This window comes from Dendrobium catenatum, unplaced genomic scaffold (genome assembly GCF_001605985.2).
Source record: "Dendrobium catenatum unplaced genomic scaffold, ASM160598v2 fragScaff_scaffold_1220, whole genome shotgun sequence".
In the NCBI taxonomy this organism is placed as follows: Eukaryota; Viridiplantae; Streptophyta; class Magnoliopsida; order Asparagales; family Orchidaceae; genus Dendrobium; species Dendrobium catenatum.
In genome coordinates, this window is record NW_021319682.1 from 10,355,888 (window position 1) to 10,377,794 (window position 21,907).

Below are 21,907 nucleotides of genomic sequence, written 5' to 3' on the forward strand. Positions count from 1 at the left end.
TCTGCAATTGTGAAATCGATTCCAATTGCACCCACTTGTTTTCGTAAGGATCCAGAGTCTACTTTCTCTTTAGTGTTCTGATTTTTCCTTGATCTTGCTACACGAGGAAGACTGGTGGTGGTGAATGCACTAAGGTGATGAATCGCACCTTATTTTGATCCTATAAATCTTGCTCAGGCTCAGGCCATTGTTTGTAAAAGAGAACTATATATCCATTCTGCTTCTTTTGGATTGGGTTTCAATTTGATTTGAACCAAATCTAAGGGTCTTTTCTGCCGATTTCATCAAACTGTGGAGGTTTTGTCACTTGGGTGTAGCCAAATTTAAGATAGGACAAAGCTGCTTCATGCAAATTTTTTTTCCTCTACGTAGTAAGGGAATCAAACTCAGGTTTCAGTGTATCAATCAAAGGTCTTACCTCCATCCCAGGCGTCACTCTTTAATGGTTATAGAATAAAAAAATAATGTAGTAAATTAGGCTAGGATAGGCTATGCATTTTCTTTAGGGAATTTGCGTTTTAGAAATATTAAATAAACTCTTTTATAAGCAATAATATAATCATCTCCTTAGTACAATTCAAGACAATAATAAAATATTGAACACCTTAAAGTGTGTAATATTTTAGGTTTATCAATCTAAGATGCACATACACGACAACACGACACGGACACATGACACGATTATTTTTGAAAATATAGGATACAGGTACGGCGCGAACACGACATTACAAATTTTTTTATATAGTGTATATAAATTAATGTAACATCATATTAGAAATGACAAGTAAAATAAATCAATATCATAAAAAAATTGATGGAATGAAAGAAATAAAATCTTAGCAAATTGGGTGACATACTGTAAGATATTTAAAGGTTAACCCAATTGAGAACAAGCATTCATGATAATCATATAAAACATAAGCATTAGGCAACTATATGCAAATAAATATATTAACCTTGAACATAGTTTCAATCCAAAAAAACAAAGAACTTGCATGCATAACCTAATCTAACACACTCCTTCGAGCACCAATTGATCTCTTAAATTGAAATTTTATTTGTAGAACTTGCATGCGTAATAGAGAACTCATATATAATTGTAAAACTTGCGTGCACAACTGAAATTTTAATGTGATTTGAAAATTAATATATTATATAAATATATAAATTATTTACCTTTGAATAATAAATCCGACGCCCTCACTTGCTTGCGAAAATAAAGAAGCCAACATACTATACTCCAATTGAATGTATTTGCCTCACTCTCCCTCCTCTGCCTTCGAATCGAGAAGTTGCCTGCTCGGTTGGCCTCGCCTCTTCGTAGAATTGACAAAGCCTCGAAAACGAATGAATGGGGAAGACGGAGAAGATGAGGGAGCGGGGATGTATCGGGCTTCAATCAATCAGTAGCTCAATTGAGTGTATCTGCCTCACTCTTCCTCCTTTGCTTTCGATAGGGAAGACACAAGAGTTGGAATACTTTGATGCCTGGTTGCCTACGAAAATAAAGAAGATTAACGAGTTAGATGCCTCCACGCCAAAATGAAGAGAAGGATGAGGAAACTGCTTCAATAGAAACATATCGGGCTTCAAATCGAGACGTCGCCTGCTCGATTGACCTTGCCTCATCGTAGAATTGAAGAAGCTTCAAAAACAAATGAATGAAGAAGACGAAGAAGACGAGGGAACGACGATATACCAGGCTTCAATCGAACAGTAGCTCACTCGATCGGCTCGCCTCACTCACCTGGTCGTGTAAAGGAAGAAAACGAGGGAGACTTGATCGTGAAAATGAAAACCCTAGAGCATACGTGTATCACTAAGACGTGAATACCGGGATATACACATTTTATTTGATTAAAAGAATATTAAAATATAAAAAAATGTAATTTAAATAAATTTAATTATCAAATATTAGGGCACGCGTGTCCATTTTAATTTAAATATTATCTTAATCTGACACAGATCTGCCGTGCTCAACACGTGTCCCAGCCATGTTGGGCACGTGTCTCTGTCCGACGCTGCATTTCCCTCTTACGAAGGAGTGTCGGTGCATCATAGTTATCAATACAAACAATTATTGTTAAAATGGTATGCTACATTTTCTTTTTATGTTGAATAGATATTTCGTTTCCATCATTCAAAAAATAATGATGAATCGAATGATAATTTGAAGTTAATGATAATAAATGATTTAGATTTTGTAATAAATACTTTAGAAATGACATATATATATATATATATATATATATATATATATACAACTGTAAGTAGGAAGACTTGTTGATTATCTATCAGCCCAAAAGTATTAATACATATGATGCCACTGCCATGTAATTTAAGTATTATTAGAACTCATTAACAAATTGTAGGGATTAGGGGTGTAAGTGAGTCGAGTTGGCTCGAGTTTGACTCATTAATGAGCTCTCAAGTCAAGCTTATCAAGCCACAAGTTCGAGCTTGAGCCTTACTCAAGCTTGTATATTAAATGTGCTTGAGCTCAACTTGTCTTGGCTCAAAAGCTCTTTGAGCCCCTTGATTATCTTAAAATATATTTTAAAGCATTATACAATATTTTTTAATATTTTTAAATTAGTTCTATATTAAAAAAATAAATTCTAAAACAAAACTAAAATTTTTAATTTAAAACTAAAAAATCAAGTCAAAAATTTTAGTCAAGCTCGAACTTTTTAAACGAGCTTGGGCCTATAAATTTTTTAACAAGTTGAACTCGAGCTTAGTAAACGAGTTCTAGCTTGAGCTCAAGAATAACTAAACAAGCTTAGCTCGATTAGGCAGATACTGGACTCGACTCGACTCATTTATACCCTAGTAGGTGTACATAAATTTTGTTATTATCATAAAATTATTTTAATTTTGGAATTGATCAAAAGCTGAATATATATTTTTTTAAAATTATTAATGAAAATAATATTGACTTACATTGCATATAAAAGATATCATTTGTATGTAAGCAATGAAAGCTAGTTGTTAACATTATTATAATGAAAATGGATTGACTCTTAAAATATAATACTCTGCGCAGAGGGATTAGCTGATGGGCTTATAATGAATATGGATTGACTCTTAAATAAAAAGGTTGGTGGTGTAATCCTAATTGTAGCATGTAATTGATTGACTGAATTATATCGACAAGTAGAAAGTGACGACTCTTAAATGATTATTTAAAGCCACATATAAAAATAAGTAATAATATAAATAAATGAATTGAGCACAAAGCAATCAAACCCACCAAAATTACCTCCGAAACTTCTACATCCACGGCCTAAACTGAAACTGAAAAAGAGTTCGAACATTTCGTTGATTAGCATTTACGTGGTAGATGTGTTAAGAGGATTTAAGATGCCTATTAAAACTGTACGGTATGATTCAGCATAAATATGTCATATCTTCCATAAAACCCGAAAAACAGCCAGCTGAATAGCTCCCTTATGTCATCAGTGCATACCCTACATAGTAGTCTTATTTAATTATTCCGTTATCCTTGGAAGGTTGATACTTGAAAGAAAAATGGATTAGTTGAGTTTTCTTTGAATTTTGTGCTGAAGTTGCTGACAACAATCGTCACTTCATTTTTATCCTCATGTTATCTCTGTAGCTTATTGTAGTATCTGATGAATCTTATGCAGTGCTCAGAGGCTACATGAATTAGGTGGCGAGTCTAAGCTTCCGCTTTGGAGACAGGTTCCTGTTTTCACAATATTCTACTTGTATTTGTACTCATCAAATTGTTCTATATGTAGATTTTTTTTTGGTTTTTGAGGTTATTTGATAGAACCATATCTGCACTTGTCTATTTTATGGCATTTTGTAAGCTCATGTGTTTCGGTAGTATTTTGTTAGGCCGGTCCAACCTGGACCGGCCAAGCCGGTCCGGGTCTTCTCCAGGCGACAAAAAGTCGCGGGACAGCCAGCGATCGCGAGACAGCGGACGGGCGGAAGCGATGGGGAGCTCGGGAGTGGGGTCCACTTGGAATTCAAACAAAATTGAAGTATTTTTGGAGGGAGAAGGAAGGGTAGAGAGGTCCTTTTGCTTTTGTTTTGAATTAGAATGCATTAAGTAGGGAGAAAGAGAGGAATTAGGGTTATGTGATGTTTTGGTGAGAATTTCTTTTGTCTTCTTGGATAGTGAGGGCTCTAGATCGAAATCTAGAGATTGGGAGAGTGCGATCCTCCTCTCGAATAGAGGATCCTTGTATCTTTGCTATTTTCCTTGCGCCTACTAGTAAAATACAAGTTGTTTTTTTCATTTTTTTCTCAGATTTCCCCTGTTTTCTACTGTTTTTGGCTGTTTTACTGCTGTGGACAACAGTTTTCATCTTGGATCTATTTGATTTTGGTGAGAAACACTTGGAAATCCAAGTGTTTCCTATCATATTTACAGCTATATGTTACATCCATAACAGAACTGCCGTAACTATAGTGGGATTGCAGCCTATAATACACCAAAATTTAATTGAATTGGGCATATTTCAAGTGTTTGACAATTTCATGGATAATCACCAAGGTGATTGCATGATTCCATATAAGCATGCCTATTTTGCATGATTGATGATAGAGGAACCATTTAATTTTGTTACAAGTTACAGCTGTGCATTGATACTTATGCCAAACCTTTTCCAGCTTTATTCTTCAGTTAGATCAAACGCTTACCATTTATTGTTTTCATTTATTTAGTAGCAATGAATCGAAGCAGTTTTTTTGTCATTCATGCTATTTCAAGAATATAAGGTATCAATCATATTAGTATGAAACATATGTCGTTTCAAAACGTTGCAAAAAAAGGAGGTTCTCAAATAGCCAATTTAAAGTATAAGTAGTATAATTCCAAACTTGATCCAATTAAGAATCTAAATTCCATTGGGATTAGTCTTTAAAATTGAGATTGAAGGTATAAATTTCATATCTTTTGAGGCATACCAAAGAATCAGAGGAACTAATTCTTTTTCAGCCCCTATTTTAGGCATGAATTCTAGAAGATCTTTCTTGCTCATATCACGCCATGTCATTGCAGAAGAAAAAACTGCATGATCCCAACCAATTTCCCCATCATTAAAGTAATTAGTTAGCATGCTTTCTAACCTTATTTTTGAAGTTCAAGAATACATTGATTTATCAAATTATCTTGAACTGTAAAAAAAGGTTCAACTTAAGTCGAGCAAATCTATTATTTGTTTTACATCAAACAATACATGGATGTTTTTTTTTTTTAAATTGAAGGAATGTCGCAAACCCCTTCTCTTTAGTAAAAACAAAGATTGCTAAGAAAGGTAAAAAAATACAGAGAAGATTTCAACACAATGCAACTAAGCTATACTCGAGTTATATAGTTTCGCAAAATAAATCTAAAGGCTTATTTGGGAGGTAGGCTCCAATTCTTCTTAATGATAAGTTCCTTATTCCCCCTGTTGAGTTGAATAGTTCTACAAAATAAATCTAAAGGCTTACTGGGTGGTAGGCTCCAATTTCTTCTTAATGATAAGTTCCTTAGTTCCCCTGTAATCATCCATCCAAAAATAAACTTTGGAGATGATGTTAAACTACATTGTTTTTTTTGCCTTTTTTTATTAGCAAACATATGTTATTTACTTGTTGCCAAAAATTCCACATTAATGAGAGGAAGATGTCCTAGATATTCTTGGAAAAATTAGTAATGCTGGTCTCTTCGGAGAGAAATTTTTTAATGCTATCCACAAAATCAATGACTTCATAAAGAGAAAGAAGATTACTCCAAATATTGGAGAAAAACCTACATTTGAAGGAGATATAAATATATCCTTTGGTTGAGAATTGTTCATCTCACAAAGTCGTAGAAATGTACATGGCCATGTTTTTCAAATGAAATTTGCCTGGGATTTTACCCATATAGATGATCCATCCTAAAATAGCCACTTTCATTGGAACCGGAGCTTTCCAAATCCAGCTATAGCATGGAGCTTGAATATCAACATTCTTTTGGAAAAGATAAAAGGAGTTAACATTAAAAAGGCCATTACAAAGTTTATATTATGGCCCAAGCCAAGTATGTTAGACTTATGTAATTATGGCCCAAGCCAAGTATGACAAAGTTTATATTAAATTGGGTTCAAACTGATATATTGGTGTCGTTTGAAGATATAAACTTATATCTATTGATGATGGAAAGATTGAAAAGTGGGTCTTACTAATTTACCCTTTATTCAAGGTGACCCTGGGTGTAGGCCTCGATATTAAGGAAGTCTATAGGTCGGATTTATGATCTCAAATTGAGAAAGGTTATATGGTGGGTATCACGACCTCATTCTATAGGCAAGTCAACTTTGATTCGTTCATGTGTTGAATTATGTAGTTTGAGCTCGACAGGAGGCTAAGGCTTACAATACTACTTGTTGATATGGCTAGGAATGAGAATTATGACCTTTTAATTAGAGGTGACCTAATGACGAGTCTTATGACCTCACCCTAAGTTAAAACAGCTTGAATGGGAATTATTCATTGTAAATGACTTTGAAGGGCTTATGTAAGTGTGAAGCCAAATATCTTGGCGAATGTTGTGTTGTTGGGTTTCAAAGAGAACGAAAGTTGTGGTGTACTTCTCTACTATTGAATATGTAGAGGTTGGGATTTATAACCTCCGATACATGGATGTCCATGATGTGTCCATGATGTAGGTCTTATTACTATGATATTTGAGAAGCCTACATTTTGGACTTATTACCTCAGAATGAGGAAAATCCAACAACAACAACAACAACATCTATAACAACATCAAGTCTTTGTCCCACTATGTGGGCTCGGCTACACGAATCCTTTTTTCTCCATTGTGTTCTGTTAAAAGTCAAATTCTCTTTTAAATCTAATAAAGAAAGATCATTTCTAATATTTTCTAACCAAGTATTTTTAGGTCTACCTACCTTTCTTAACATAAGTCAAATCTAATACCTCTGCTTTCCTAATTGGGTCATGGTCATTGGAAGGCCGCCGTTTTATGTGACCAAACCATCCAAGGCGACTCTCTATAATCTTATCTTCCATTGGAGCTACTCCAACCTTTTCACGTATATGCTCATTTCGTATCCTATCTCTAAGGGTAAAGCCACTCATCCTCCTGAGCATACTCATCTCTGTACCACTTAACTTAGTATTATGCTTCTCTTTTAATGGCCAACGTTCGACACCATAACGCATTGCAGGTCTCACCCTCATCTTATAGAATTTTCCCTTAAGTTTGAGGGGGACTTTTCTATCACACAACAAGCCTGATGCATTCCTCCATTTCAACCATCCAACTTGAATTCTACTGATAATATCCCCATCTATTTCACTATCACTCTGAACAATAGATCCAAGATATCTAAAACGTGTACTCTTATTAATGACTTGATCGCCCAAAGTCACAATCCCTTCACTAGATCTATTACTACTAAAATTGTACTCTATATTCAGTTTTAGATCTACTCAAGCAAAAACCTTTAGACTCTAAGGTTGACCTCCATAATTCAAGTTTACTTTTAACTCCCTCTCTAGTCTTATCAACAAGAAGAATATCATTAGCAAAAAGCATACACCAAGGTACATCCTCTTGCAAATGTCTAGTAAGAACATCCATGACTAGAGCAAAAATATATGGGATTAAGGCGGATCCTTGATGTAATTCAACTGAAATAGGAAAATACTTGGTCAGACCACGTTGTGTTTGAACACAAGTAATAGCTCCTACATATATATCTTTAATGATTTGAATATAAACGTTATTAACTCATTTCTTTTCAAGAACTCTTCATAGCACGTCTCTTGGAACTTTATTATATGCTTTCTCTAAATCAATAAATATCATATGTAGATCCTCCTTATTCTCTCTATATTTCTCTATCAAACCTCTCAATGAATGAATGACTTCCATAGTAGACCTACCTGTCATCAATCCAAATTGATTTTGAGAAACATTAGTATCACGAACCTGCGCTCCATAACTCACTCCCAAAGTTTTAAAGTATGACACATTAACTTAATTCCTCTATAATTCGCACAATCTTGTGCATCACCTTTATTCTTAAAAATAGAAATTAATACACTCATTCTCCACTCATCTAACATATTTTTAGTCTTTAAAATAGTATTAAAAATTTTAGTAAGCTAAGAAATTCCTTCATCTCCTAAGCATTTCAACACCACTATTGGAATATCATCAGGTCCAACAGCTTTTCCACACTTCATTTTCTTGTAAAGTCTTTCTAACTTCGGTTTTACTAATACACCAATAAAAATAAAAATTTTTATTATAATTTAGGTTGCTAGGTCACTAAAGTCAATCATATTTTTACAATCTTCATTAAAAAGTTTAGCAAAATATCTCATCCACCTTTGTTGAATATCATCTTCCAAGAAAAGTATTTTTTGATCTTCATTCTTAATACATTTTACTTGAACTAAATTCTTACTACTCCTATCTCTTTGTTTAGCTAAATTATATATATATATATATATATTTTTCTTTCCTTAGTATTAATATATTATATTAATAATTAAAAGCTAAGATCTTTGCTTCGCATATTGCTTTTTTATATTCCTTACGTGCCTCTTTATATATATATATCCAAATTATTAGAATTTTTAATCTAAACCAATTTTTATAACATATCTTCTTATATTTCATCTTTTCTTATTCATTTGGACTCCACCATCAACTATTTTTACTATTAGAAGCTTTTCCTTTTAATGCTCCAAGCACACATCTTTTGCAATAATCTTAATATCATTAGTCATTTTTTCCACATCACATTAGCATCCTCAAGCACAGACAAAATCTTAAGAGCTAAAATCTTGCTTAGAAAAATATTTTTGTTAATATTATTTAAATGCCCCATCTAATCCTAGACTATCATTTAATTTTATTTTTTATTTTTTGCCCCTTTATCTTAAAGTCTAAAACTAATAATCAATGTTGGGTACATAAATTTTCATTCGGAATAACTTTACAATATTTGCAGTCTAAAAGAATTTAATTTTCTTATATGAAAATAATCATTTTGAGTTTTACTATGTCCATTTTTATAAGTGATGAGATGCTCATCTTTTTTCTTAAATAAGGTATTAGCAATTAAAAAATCATAAGCTAAAAAAAATCTAATATGGTTTTACCACATTCATTTGTCGTTCCAAACCCTTGGCCACCATGAATGTTTTTAAAATCATCTACCTCTCTACCAACATGTTCATTTAAATCTCCTTCTATAAATTTTTTTTTATAGGAGTTATCTTTTGTAATAATTCTTTTATGTCATTCCAAAATTTTAATTTTGAACTCATATCCAAACTTACTTGAGGAGCATAAGCACTTATAATATTATCAATCTTAATATCAAGAACAATCTTTAAAGTTATAATTCTATATCTAATTCTATTAATTTTTATAACATTTTTTTTTTCAAACTCTTATCTATAATCACACCTACATTATTTTTAGTATGACTCCTACCCAAATACTATAGTTTAAAACCTAAACTATCAATCTCCTTAGTCTTTTCTCCAACTTATTTTGTTTCCTGAATGCAAATTCTATTTATCTTTCTATAAATCATAATATATGTTAAATCTATTAATTTTTCTATAAGCGAACTTATATTATAAGTTCCTATCCTAATTTTAGTTTCATGGACTAGCTTATTTGCCCACATTCGTCCTTGATGTGGGAGCCATTGCCTATTTAACACTGCACCCGGGCGCCGGTGCAGCAGCCCTTGCACACTTGTCGCTGTATTCGGGCCATACATCACATCACTTCCAGGGGACGTCCTAACATTAACATAATTTTTTAAAGGATTCTTGTCATGATTATTCGACAAGTTTTATGCTGGCTGTCGACTACTTGACGTAACCCTCCACGCTTCTCATCCAAGACTTGGGACCTGACAACGACAATTTTAGAATGAGGAAAGTCCAATAATGAATTTTATGACCATTTCTAATAAGCGGGTCAACATGAATTAATTATTTGCTATAAATGACTTTAAAGATTTTTTTTTTGCAAATGTAAAGCTGAACATCTTGGCGAATCTTGCTTCAATGGATCACCAGGCACATTATGTATGTCGTTATGTATGTGGATGCTCCCTTAAAGGATTGATTTTAGTTGCCCATTTATACCTATCAAGACACGTGGGTAGTTATGTTGATTACATGCATTTATCTTTGAAAAACTTGTCGAGTTGACTTAGATGATATTGTAAGAGAGTTCATTATATTATCTTATGATGCCTAGACCTCATATGCACTAAAGGAATTTAAGATCCTCATTGTGTGTGTTTGATAATCTTGGGTATTATAAAAGATTTGTATAGTTTATTTCTTTGAGGTGATCTGACTTGAGTTTCGGGGGCCCACCATAGTGGAGTAAACGTTCCATACCCTTAAGCAACCATAAATCATGAATTTTGTTGATGATTGTTATTTGCAGTTGGAGGACGTTTATGTAAGACCATGAATTTTGTTGATGATTTTTTACATTTCTTCCTTGTCAGCCCCACTAGGGGCTAGTGGAATTATTCTACCTGCAATGTCGAAAAATCACTTTGGGCCAGATGCAAAAAACACAACCTATCAAATCCATCTTATCAAACAAATAAAAGTGCTTAGAGGCATCCCGACACCCAAATGAAGGTGCTTAGGGGTATTTAATAGTATCTATAAATCCGTCCTACCACATTAATAAAGGTGTGTGAGGCTATTGGGGGATACTTGTAGTTGAGAAACACTATTGATATAAATATGATGTGCCATTGTATTGCCCCATGTCACATCATATGCCTCTTTTATGTGTAGAGGATTCTCAATTAATTGTGTATTCTAACGTGTGAGAAAGACTAAAAAAATTTTAGCTTTTGATTGTGCCTTTACCATTGGAAAATTTCTCTTATATTCTAATTTATTCACATTTTCTATATTCGTATTTCAATTTCTATTCATGCTCATAAAAAGTTAAAATATATTATAAATGTAACGCTCAAAATCAAATTTGAAAGAATTATCTATTTTATATTTTTAATTAATCAATCAGAGCTTCTAAATAATAAATCTGTATATTCAATGAAAACAACTAACATTCACATACCTCAAAATATTGTACTATATTCATTCTCCCAAAATTATTATACAATAGCCAGGAGATCAGTACAATCACTAATCTATCACAAACTCCTTACTAAAAAAAAGAAAAAGAAAATATGAGGAATTCTGGCAATCTTAGTCCAACTGGTCTTGACCTGAAATCATTAAAATCCACTTAGTGAGCTAAAAAACCCAGCAATAATCCAAAACTCATTAAAGCTTTAACGCAAGGACTAAAGAATTAATATAAAATGCTTAGTTTAATACAATCAATAATAGTCAATGTAGTTAATAACCAAATACTATGGATAAAATTTAAAATGATCAATAATAAAAGCAAATAATCATTACAATAAATCTAAAAATCAATAATTGGTATGAAATTTGATAAAACAACAGTGCAGAAATCATTCATAAATCACTAAAATAATCTATTTTATCTATTCATATGCATCATCTATTTATGAAAATAAAATAATCTATCACAAACTCCTTACTAAAAAAAAAAGAAAAAGAAAATATGAGGAATTCTGGCAATCTTAGTCCAACTGGTCTTGACCTGAAATCATTAAAATCCACTTAATGAACTAAAAAACCCAGCAATAATCCAAAACTCATTAAAGCTTTAATGCAAGGACTAAAGAATTAATATAAAATGCTTAGTTTAATACAATCAATAATAGTCAATGTAGTTAATAACCAAATACTATGGATAAAATTTAAAATGATCAATAATAAAAGCAGATAATCATTACAATAAATCTAAAAATCAATAATTGGTATGAAATTTGATAAAACAACGGTGCAGAAATCATTCATAAATCAGTAAAATAATCTATTTTATCTATTCATATGCATCATCTATTTATGTACTATCAATACATCTAATGCTGTCAATGTCATCAGTACTATCATTGTATGCATGCATCAATGTATGATTTAGTAAGGCATGCCATTCAATTGTAACGTGGTGTTTTTAAATTATCATTACATGTGACTTCATTAAATCAATAAATAGTCGTCACTCTCTACCCGTCGGCATAATTGATCATCTGTTACATGTTACAACTGAGATAACACCACAAATCATCTTTATAGGAAAGCCCGTCGGCCCACTCTATTGCGCATAGTATTATGTTTTAACAACTAACCCATTTTATAGTGTTAATAGCCAACCTTTCTTGCTTATGCGAATGCCACAATCAAAATGCAGTAGGAAATAATCAATTTTGTTCCATACAAAAAAATCTATATAATAATCAAAATAATTGAAAATTAAAATGAGATTTGAGTTACTTACAACAAATAGAAGAAATTTCTAAACAAAATTGATGGATGAAAAAGCTACGAACAACCTTCTCTTTCTTCCCTCTCTCTTCTTCGATAAAGCACAACATTGAAATTCAAAATTTTCATTTAAAAAAATAATTTCAAAAAAATCAAATTATTACTATAAATGCCCTAAATCCTTCCACTTTTTTTTCTTTTCTAATTCTAGGGAGCTAAATTATGGTTTCTTCTTACTGGAACATCCTAATTTCTATGCCATGTCATGGTCATTACTTTGAATATTTTAATTTTACAGGCCGACCCCAGATTTCTTTGGAATGGTTACATGTTGGAAGCACTCATTGATAACAACGTTAGATAAGCTTCTGGGCATCTTTAATTATTTATGAATTTTTTCTTTCTTGACATGCTTATTGCTTGTATTACATGTTGCAGTTAGATCCATACCTACTTCCTGTCATGCAAGGAAATATCCTTTGTTTCTTTTTGGTTTTGACACTTTAAATTTTGCCTTTGGCTCTTAGTATTTCTTGTTTCCGTTAAGCCTTAACTAATAGCACGTTATCAGCATTTTGAAGCAGCTCTCGGTACAAATATCATTGATGTATCCCTTATTGCACGCAGATGTACAAGGAGGACAGGTTATGGTCATTTAGTTCTTGCTTTTATTAATTAAATTCTTCAATTTCTTACAGATCAGACTTAATGAAACTGGAACTACTTTATTTTTGAACAAATATTACTTATTATTCCTATCCACTTATTTCCCCCAACTAATTATGCAATTAATGAATGAAACTTCAAACTACTTATAGGTACCCGTATGTGGAGAAGAGGAGCTGATTTAGAAGGTTATGTTGCAAACTTTGTTGAAACTGAACAGATTTTGCAGGCTAATGGGTTCACAGCATCCTTTTTGCAAGTAATCCGTTCCTTACCTAACCTACTAACTGTTATGCAAAACTTCAGCAATAGTTTGTCAAATATAAGTTGGCTGCTGGTGGTGGTGTTGATAACTGTAGATGATAAATGGGCGGCTTTTTCTCCTTTTTTCTTGTTTGCAACCCTGCGTGCAACCTGGATTATTAGGCTGTCCATTTTGTTATTTATCCATCCCTCATATATTATAAAATCTCCATGGCATTTAATAATTAAGTTTTATTAAACCTGTAATGTTTGATTAGCTCGAATAGTTTATCAGTTTCTGTTTATATCATATTTAAGTATGGTAATCCAACTATTAACATGTTGATGTAGTGTTGTTTTCATAAATTTCTACATGTTAGTGCTCAAAGGATTCTTTAGAGTATTCAAAACAAGAGGGATGAAAAATAGTAAGGTCATTAGAATGCAATATCTCCATGGCAGTTTTACATTTTCTTGTTGTTTAGTTTAATTTCTTGGGACTAATCTAATGATGTAATTTCTTGGGGCCAATCTAATGACGTCGAATGAAGGAAAATTCGATGATGAGCATATGTTTCTTGTTAGGGGACATTTTAACTAGATATTACAATACTTTTTTCTTTTCATTCTGTTATGTGACAGTGTATATAGAGTTACAAGTATATGTTGACCTCTGTACATATTCCACGATCAATCGAGTGCATCGAGGAATATGACTAATAGATATGTCGCTTATCAGGAGCATCGGGACATCTCGATCGCTATCAAAATGACTCAAAATTTTATCCGATCATGATATAGATCACATCGATGCATTAAGATATCGAATTTGCTAAGGAAGAGTCATTCTTGCGTTAACTAAAAAAATGACGACGAGCATGACTGTTGGCAAGCATGACATTGAACAAAATTACCCGAATGAAATGGACTGCATCGTTGTGTTTGGGATATCGATTTTACCTAAGGGGGACCCCTCACAATCGAATTGAGCGAAGGCGATCGAAATCGACAGACTATAGATGAAACCTGGTGCGACGTTGCTCAAATATTGTCCGTTCACAAAATGAACTTTGGCGTTGTGTCCGGAATGTCGAGAATACCCATGATGACTACCATATTGTATGGGTCCTTGCACGAGTGAAAACACGAGATTGGCACGAGTTTCAAAGCAACGACACGCAAAATGATGCTACACAACATTGCAAACATGACTTCAGATCATCAAACATAGTGTGTCAATGTGATAAGAGCATCATATTTACCAGAGGAGGGACCCCTTTCAATCAAATCGGGCGAAGGTGATCGAAATCGACAAACTACATACATAATATTGTGCAACGTTGGGTTTTCATCGTCCACTCGCAAAATAGGCTTTGCTGTTGTGTCAGGAACGTTGAAATCATATCGAAAAGACTATAATATTGCCTGTGTCATTGCATGAAAAAATTCACAATATTGGCACGAGTTTTGGGGCAATTATGACATGGAAATCGTGATGCATAATTAACAAGAATTAAATCATAGCTCTTTTGTTTATTTTAAATATTATTTTAGTTAAACTACATGTATATATTATCTATTTTATGTCAGCCGACTGAAATAAATGAACAAAATCTAAATAACCTATTCTATAATATGTCGCATCCCATTTTTAGCCCACTCCACTTCTCTCTCTCCCCCCTCTCTCTTCTATTTCCGCTCTAGTTGCTCCCTTAGACCCAACCCACCCCAACAGCAGCTCGTCTTTTCCATTCCTCCGCTCGTACAACCTCCCAACACAAGCCTACTGTCGGCTTGTAAGAGAGAGAGAGATGTAGTATGTAGCTTGGAGGTTTGCAAACTAAGAATGAGCTACTGAATTTTCTCTTCAATAAGGTGTAATCATCTACCCAAAATGGATTAGGTAAATGCAGGAGAGAGTGATATGTAAATGTGGATTACAAGTCACATGGGGATTCTTTGCACTTTTGGGTGTTCAAAGAGAGAAATTCACCCATCCGACTTGGGTTAGAAGGATGAAATGGAGATATAGTTTTGATTTCTATACTTGGGATGGAATCATTTGCTGATTTTGGCTGAACAAATAAATTGATTTGGGTGTATATTTGATTCACTCAATATTGAATGAATGCAATAGTCTCTTACAACCTTTGAGGTGTGAAGCAGTGAAGGAGAGAAGCGTACAACTTTGAATTGCAAACTCATGGATGCTCCTTGAACATTTGGTGTTCAAAGAGAGGTAAATAGGTGGAATGCTAAATATATATGAATGTACTGTACAACTTATGATTATCATAGAAATCCCCATATTATTTTTAATTGACTTCAAACATGTTTTTATTTCTTCTACCATGCTTGCATATTTTATTGAGTTTTAGCTCATTGGGTGTGATTGAATGGTAGGAAAGAGGAACGATTCAGTGAGGCATTAGGTAGGAAGGTTGACTGCCCTTTTTGTGTACAAACGTTTTGGGTGTATAGAGAGATCAGAGTAGAAGCTATACTGATAAAATTTTGGATATAGAAATATGATTGGATGTTTAGTAAGCTCTCTATTTTATGTGATGTGATGCTTCCAGTTATAGAATCTTTACTCCAATTGAGAATTGAAAAAAAAAAAAACTTTGATGTGGGGATAATCTGGATAGGCTATTTCCTACTCACTTGATCCTAATAGAAGCATTTCAGGATGGGTGTTAGTAAGAGATACGTCGCTCTAAATTCTTCTCCTCTGTTACACTCCAGGTTGACTGTAGAGAGGTCAAAATGGGGTGTTACACAAAATCATCTATTAGCTAAGTTTGACTTGAATTTGTCGCTTAAACAAACATTCACCCCAAGTCTACAAGGTACCATTGTACGAAATAACTCATGGCTGCCGACAAGGATCATTCGGTCAGGATGGATCGACTATATCCTCTGACTAAGTAGACTAGGGACTATGATGACCTAAGATGATTAAACCATGGGATCTTGATCATGTTCATCATCATTCCCTTCACCATATGCTTTAAGTGCAAGGTAGTGAATTTTTGAATTTAAATATTAAATTTTACATCCAAAATTGCTGCTGCTATACGCTAGATACTAAGTATCTATTTAACGACTAGCCTTAATTGAAAGTTCTCTCTCATTATCGAGAGGGATAATCAACTAAAGGGGCTTGTGTTTATAGGAAATTAGAACATAGATGTTAAAGTCATTGTTAAGAGGGCGAAATCTCTGAGTAGTGTCTTTTTTTAATCTAGTATGCCTTTCAAAAATTTCCACCGGAATTTAATCCATTAAAACAATAATACCCAAAATTTTTAAAAATATAAAGCATGAAACCTATTTATTAAATTACTTAAATTACCTATTCACTAACACTTACCTGTAGCATGACCTAATCTACTAGCATAAGCATTCCACTAACCTAAGCAAATCCCATCAACTAATTGATGCATGCAACGGCTGATGGGAATCACATGGCTAGTATTAAAGGAATTAAGCTAGTGGAAATGTTAGTCTATTAAATTAATAGTCGATTTAAGCATTTGGCATTTTCTCCTTTGATTCCTCACCCGTCCATCATTCTGATTGCTGGAGGCAACTGAAGGCCGTGAGCAGGAGCAGGGAGATCCGTGTGGGCTTGCTGGAGCTGCTCCTGTAGGATGCTGTGGAGGGTTCCTAATCCTACCACTAGTTCAAGCAGGTCAGAAAACTTCAGCATACAATCTATAGTGATTTTGAAATGAATATTGTAGGCTGTTGTCTGCTGTGGAGGCTCCTAATCCTACACAGCTACCTGATCCTAGCATTAGAACTAATATATTAAGTGATTTTTGAAATGAATATTGGCTGAAATCTGTTGTTGCTAAAAGGATGGAATGGAATATTGTTTTTCCGAAATTTTGAATGGAATATTGTTTGTTGAATTTGTATTTTCTGAAATCTGTAATGGAATAATCTGTAGGTCGCTGAAAGTGTAATTGCTGAAATCATTGGGTACAGAAATCAATAAGTGTGGAATTCGGTTGGGAGAAAAGATAAGGCTGTCGTTAAGTTAGCTGAAATCTATGTTTGTGTGCTAAAATCAGTAAGGGGAGTGATCAAGACTTGTAAATTGCTGAAATCAGTGAGAAAAAGGTAGAGGAAAAGCTAAGAGCAGGTAAGCGCATTTTTGTTTGTTTATATCAGGTAATGGTGGTTGCTGAATTTTGCTAAAATGCTGCCGCAGTTGTTGAAAATAGTCGTTGAACACAGTAAGAAGACAAATTCAGTGGGTTGTTGACAAATTCAGTGGGTTGTTGTTGAATTCAGTTAAGGAAGATTGAATGAGGAGAGGTTTGGTAGAGGCGGTGTAAAAAAGGAAAGAAGGAAGGATCTAGGAGAACCAATTCCCAGAAAGATATCCAAATGATGCCATAGGAAATAGTAAAAAATTTATATAATTGCAAACCTCACATTTGATATAATTATGATAGCATTAAATTCCAGTTTCATCATGTATTTAGTTACTGAATCATCAAAATGTGAGATGTATTAGAAATGTGAGATAAGTCATATATGAGGGATAAACCAGTACAAGTAAATGTGAAATATCTGACTAGATAAGCCTACATTGTGTTTGTCCCAGAATCTAAATTGAAAGAATTATTCTTTTAATAAACAACTACCAGAGCTATCTAATACATCAATTAATAATAAATAATAAAATAAATTCTAATTTAAAACATCAATATACACATCTATATTCTTTCTCAAAAGTCATATACACTATTCAGGATCTACACAATCATCACATATCTATTATGTCATAAGTACAAAAGCATAATAAAAATAAAAAGAAACATAATCTGAAGAAGCCTAACCTGTTTCACACTCCTACTCCCCTGCCTTAACCTGAAATTATTTAACCACATATAATGAGTTTAAAAAGCCCAGCAGGTCACTAAAACCTACAACTGAATTCAAAACACGGTAAATGAGCAATATGCATGTTAATAGTCAAACCATAGTAGTTACATTCATATGATTATTGAATCCGTGCAATAGTAATAAAACTCAAATGTAGTAGCAGTAGAATCTGTAAACAATAAAATACTATAGTACGTAAGCTAACAAAATAGTAAATCAATAAGAGCATCAAATGTATAAAGCAATCGTCATATTCGTAATATCAATCAGTAAAGAAATTAGATAAAACATCAAATCAAAACATCAATAAAGAAAGTTAAAATTGTATCAATGTAGTAAAATCATATAAGAGCATTCACATGCTATCTAGTTATTACATATCAATATTAAATCAGTATCTCAATCTCAAGCTCAATATCTCAATCACTTGCTCAATAAATTATGTATATCACATGCTCATTATATTACATGCTTAATATCAATATAGTGAATCAGTAGTATCAGTATCTATATTATTAACAATCCAGTGGCAGGAGCAGTAGAATAATACAATAATAATAAATATGTAAAGTAATAATAAATCCGTACAGTAATAATAAAAAAATACTTCAAAACATGCATTTCAATAGTCACACTAAACAAGTAAGAAGTCCTGACTATTACGGTGTTTTTCAGTGTTAGTAAACCGTTGGTTCAGTAAATAGAGTCGTCACCCTTCTTCACTTTCAGATGTTTGGACATTATGTTGGTTGACTTTTAGATTAGCAAGAGTGTTAGCCATTTCATTCATTTGATTTTGCAAATTCGCTAACTGTTACATTATATTTTGCTAATCCCCCGAATTATTAGCCATCTTAGATTTCAAAAGAAAAAGACTCACCAACCAAGGATATTCTAACCTGCTTTGATACCAAACTTGATGCAAGCAAACTAGAAAAAAAAGCCAAGTTGGAGAACACAAGGATAATGAAAATCAAACTCGATTCAATTTAATTTGCAAACATCCAAACAAACATCTTGATAAACGAAAAGTCAAATCAAACAAAACAAAATTATAATATAAAAATACTATCCTCGGAACAACCGGCAAGCGGTTTCCTCACATGCAACGAGAAGTAGGAAAATATATGATAAAGTGCTTAGGCTTGCAAACCGAGGGTCTACCACCGCAAAATGATCCAACGTCCTACCAAACTCCTCCGGCAAATGCCTCCCAAAATCAACCAACAAACAACTTCCAAATGCTCAAGAAGAAGGATACAAGTGGAGTGGAACTTGCGTAGAGAAGAAGAGGTTAGAAGCCAAGACGAAATAGAGAGGAGGAAAGGGGGGTGGAACATGCTCTCAAGCTTTTCCAAGAGAAGAAACCCTCAGGTTTTGGTAGAGACTTTGCTTCAAATATTCAACAACCTTTCTCATTCCAAAACATCTCCAATTTATAAGCAGAAGAAAGAAGCCAAACAGCCATTCCACCTCCAACCAAAACCAATTAGGTTTGGGAAAATGAAAGGCCAAAGGTCAGCCACAAAGCAACCTAAAAAAACCAGCCAGAAACCGATTATAACATCCACGGGACAGCGGCCAGGAATAGAACCGGCAAACAGAGAAGAAGACCTAATGCAGCAGGAAACATAACCGGTAAAAAAGGAAATCCCAACGGGCAGCCAGGTAACAGAGGGCAATCAGCACAGCAAGGTTCGGGAATGAACCACACTTCGAAAATAGCACCAGAGGAGAAGAAACCAAAGGGGTAAAGAGAAGGGAAAGAGAATTAAGTCCACTCCACAATAATGAGCTATACAGAAGAATACCTTTATGCATTAATAAGCTAGGAAGTGTATTTATTCCACCAAATAATGAGCTAAACATCAGCTCAAGCATTAATGAGCTAGCATCAAGTAAATCTCAACATTTCAGCTCAAAACCAATGCAGCCAAAGCCCAACCCGAGAGCAGCCAAGGCCCAAACCGAGAAACTGTAAGCAGCCCAAAGGACAAAAGAGACCCAAATGCTAGAAAACCCAAGCCTTGCCATGCCCAAGCACATCCTACCATGATCATTGGATGATCTCCATCATTGGATAGCATAAAAAAAATATAAAACACAACTAAAATTGTTCAAATTACATCAAAATAAAAATAAGCTAAAATATAAATGCATCAAGATGATATTCTGCTGAAAATGTAGTTTCAAATTGACGGTCCACTGATTTGGTGTTGACGGTCATGTTCCTGATAACCTCTTGCAGCTGCTCTGTTGTCTGTAGACTAAAAAATGTTTCAGATTATAGATTTACTTGTATGAAGGCTTATGGTGTAACTTCTACATTATTTTGCTTTTGCATAATTCTTTTGCCTCAGATTTTTTTTTTTCTATAGAAAGAATTCTGAGAAAGTACCTGATTGTTCTTGCCCTTTTGTAGGTTCGGGGGTCCATACCTTTATTATGGGAACAGATTGTGGATCTCACATATAAGCCTCCATTTCAAATTGTGCAACCTGATGAGGGGGTGAGCATCTGCAGAATTTTTTTGGTTATTTCATTGGTGGAATTGTTTTATATTAAGTGTTGTATTATTCTGCTTCTTCAGTTCTGTGAATGTAACTAACTAAATGCTGTATCTGCATCCTCAGCCTCGTGTAGCTCGGCGCCACTTTATGGATCTTGTCAAAAGATATAATTCTGTCATAGCTGTTAATCTAGTAAATAAGGTAATTCCTGTAGTAGTATAGTTTCATCATCAATTACAGTTATCATCTACTGTTGAACTTATTACATACTAATTTAATTAATACAAATTAGGCATTGAATGATCACATGTACTTGTTTGTTCAATTTTGCTTGATTTTTTGCGCTATGTTTTAAGCGCCATTGGATCATTTTTTTGAGCGTAGTGTGTGCTCTGAACATGTCCATGCTTTACAGTATTGGCTTGTTATTTTTTATTTAAATTTAATGGAATAAGGCCGGCAAGGAGAAAATAGGGTTCATGCAATTGTTTCCACCTACAATAGCTCATTGACCAGTATGTAAAGTTGTAATTTTGTTGAGGAAGAATATTTGAACTGCCCAAGAACACTCTTCTAAACTTTTCATCGTGGAGCCTTCATATTAGTTTTGAGATGGGTTTGGATTTTTAGATTCCTTTTTTTGGTCTCTTATAATGTTCTGGTTATTCCTCTTTTTTTTCTTAATCAGCATGGTGGCGAGGGACGTCTAAGTGAAAGATTTGCACAAGCTATGGAGACTATTAGTAATGATATCATAAGGTAATACCTTTTTTATGCATGTATTTACTGCTTGAATATTTTTCTTGTGCTGTCTTAAGTTTTGTTATTGTTGTAGATATGTACATTTTGACTTTCATGCAATATGCGGACATATCCATTTTGAGCGGCTCTCTCTCCTTTATGATCAAATTGAGGATTTTTTGAAAAAAAATAGGTGTGTTCTTGCGATGCTTCATTTGACTTTATCCATGAAAACTTTCTATGTCTAGATATTAACTGATTATTGTTCTTATTTTTGCTTAGATTATTATTTTTTTGAAGTTTTTTACTGTTTCTTTCCTATTAACACCTGAAACCGATTTGTTTTTAAATGATGTTATTGCCTGTTTTTGATTCCTGGAGCCGTAGAATAGTTAATGTGGTTTTCAAATCCTGTTTTACTTGGTTATGTAGTGCCGCTTTTTCTTTAAGGGGTT

At 33.6% G+C, this 21,907-nt stretch overlaps 1 protein-coding gene across 1 annotated transcript in view; it reads left to right on the plus strand.

Annotated features, from left to right (window-relative positions):
• Positions 1–21,907, plus strand: part of LOC110100400 (phosphoinositide phosphatase SAC7) — a 74,544-nt gene that overhangs the window by 15,946 nt on the left and 36,691 nt on the right. Inside the window, exons 6-14 of the mRNA XM_020827890.2 lie at positions 3,651–3,705; positions 12,692–12,748; positions 12,832–12,865; positions 12,957–13,037; positions 13,212–13,318; positions 20,624–20,710; positions 20,835–20,912; positions 21,400–21,470; positions 21,547–21,645. Of these exons, the coding sequence (XP_020683549.1) occupies positions 3,651–3,705; positions 12,692–12,748; positions 12,832–12,865; positions 12,957–13,037; positions 13,212–13,318; positions 20,624–20,710; positions 20,835–20,912; positions 21,400–21,470; positions 21,547–21,645 (669 nt within the window). The remainder of the gene's footprint in view (positions 1–3,650; positions 3,706–12,691; positions 12,749–12,831; positions 12,866–12,956; positions 13,038–13,211; positions 13,319–20,623; positions 20,711–20,834; positions 20,913–21,399; positions 21,471–21,546; positions 21,646–21,907) is intronic.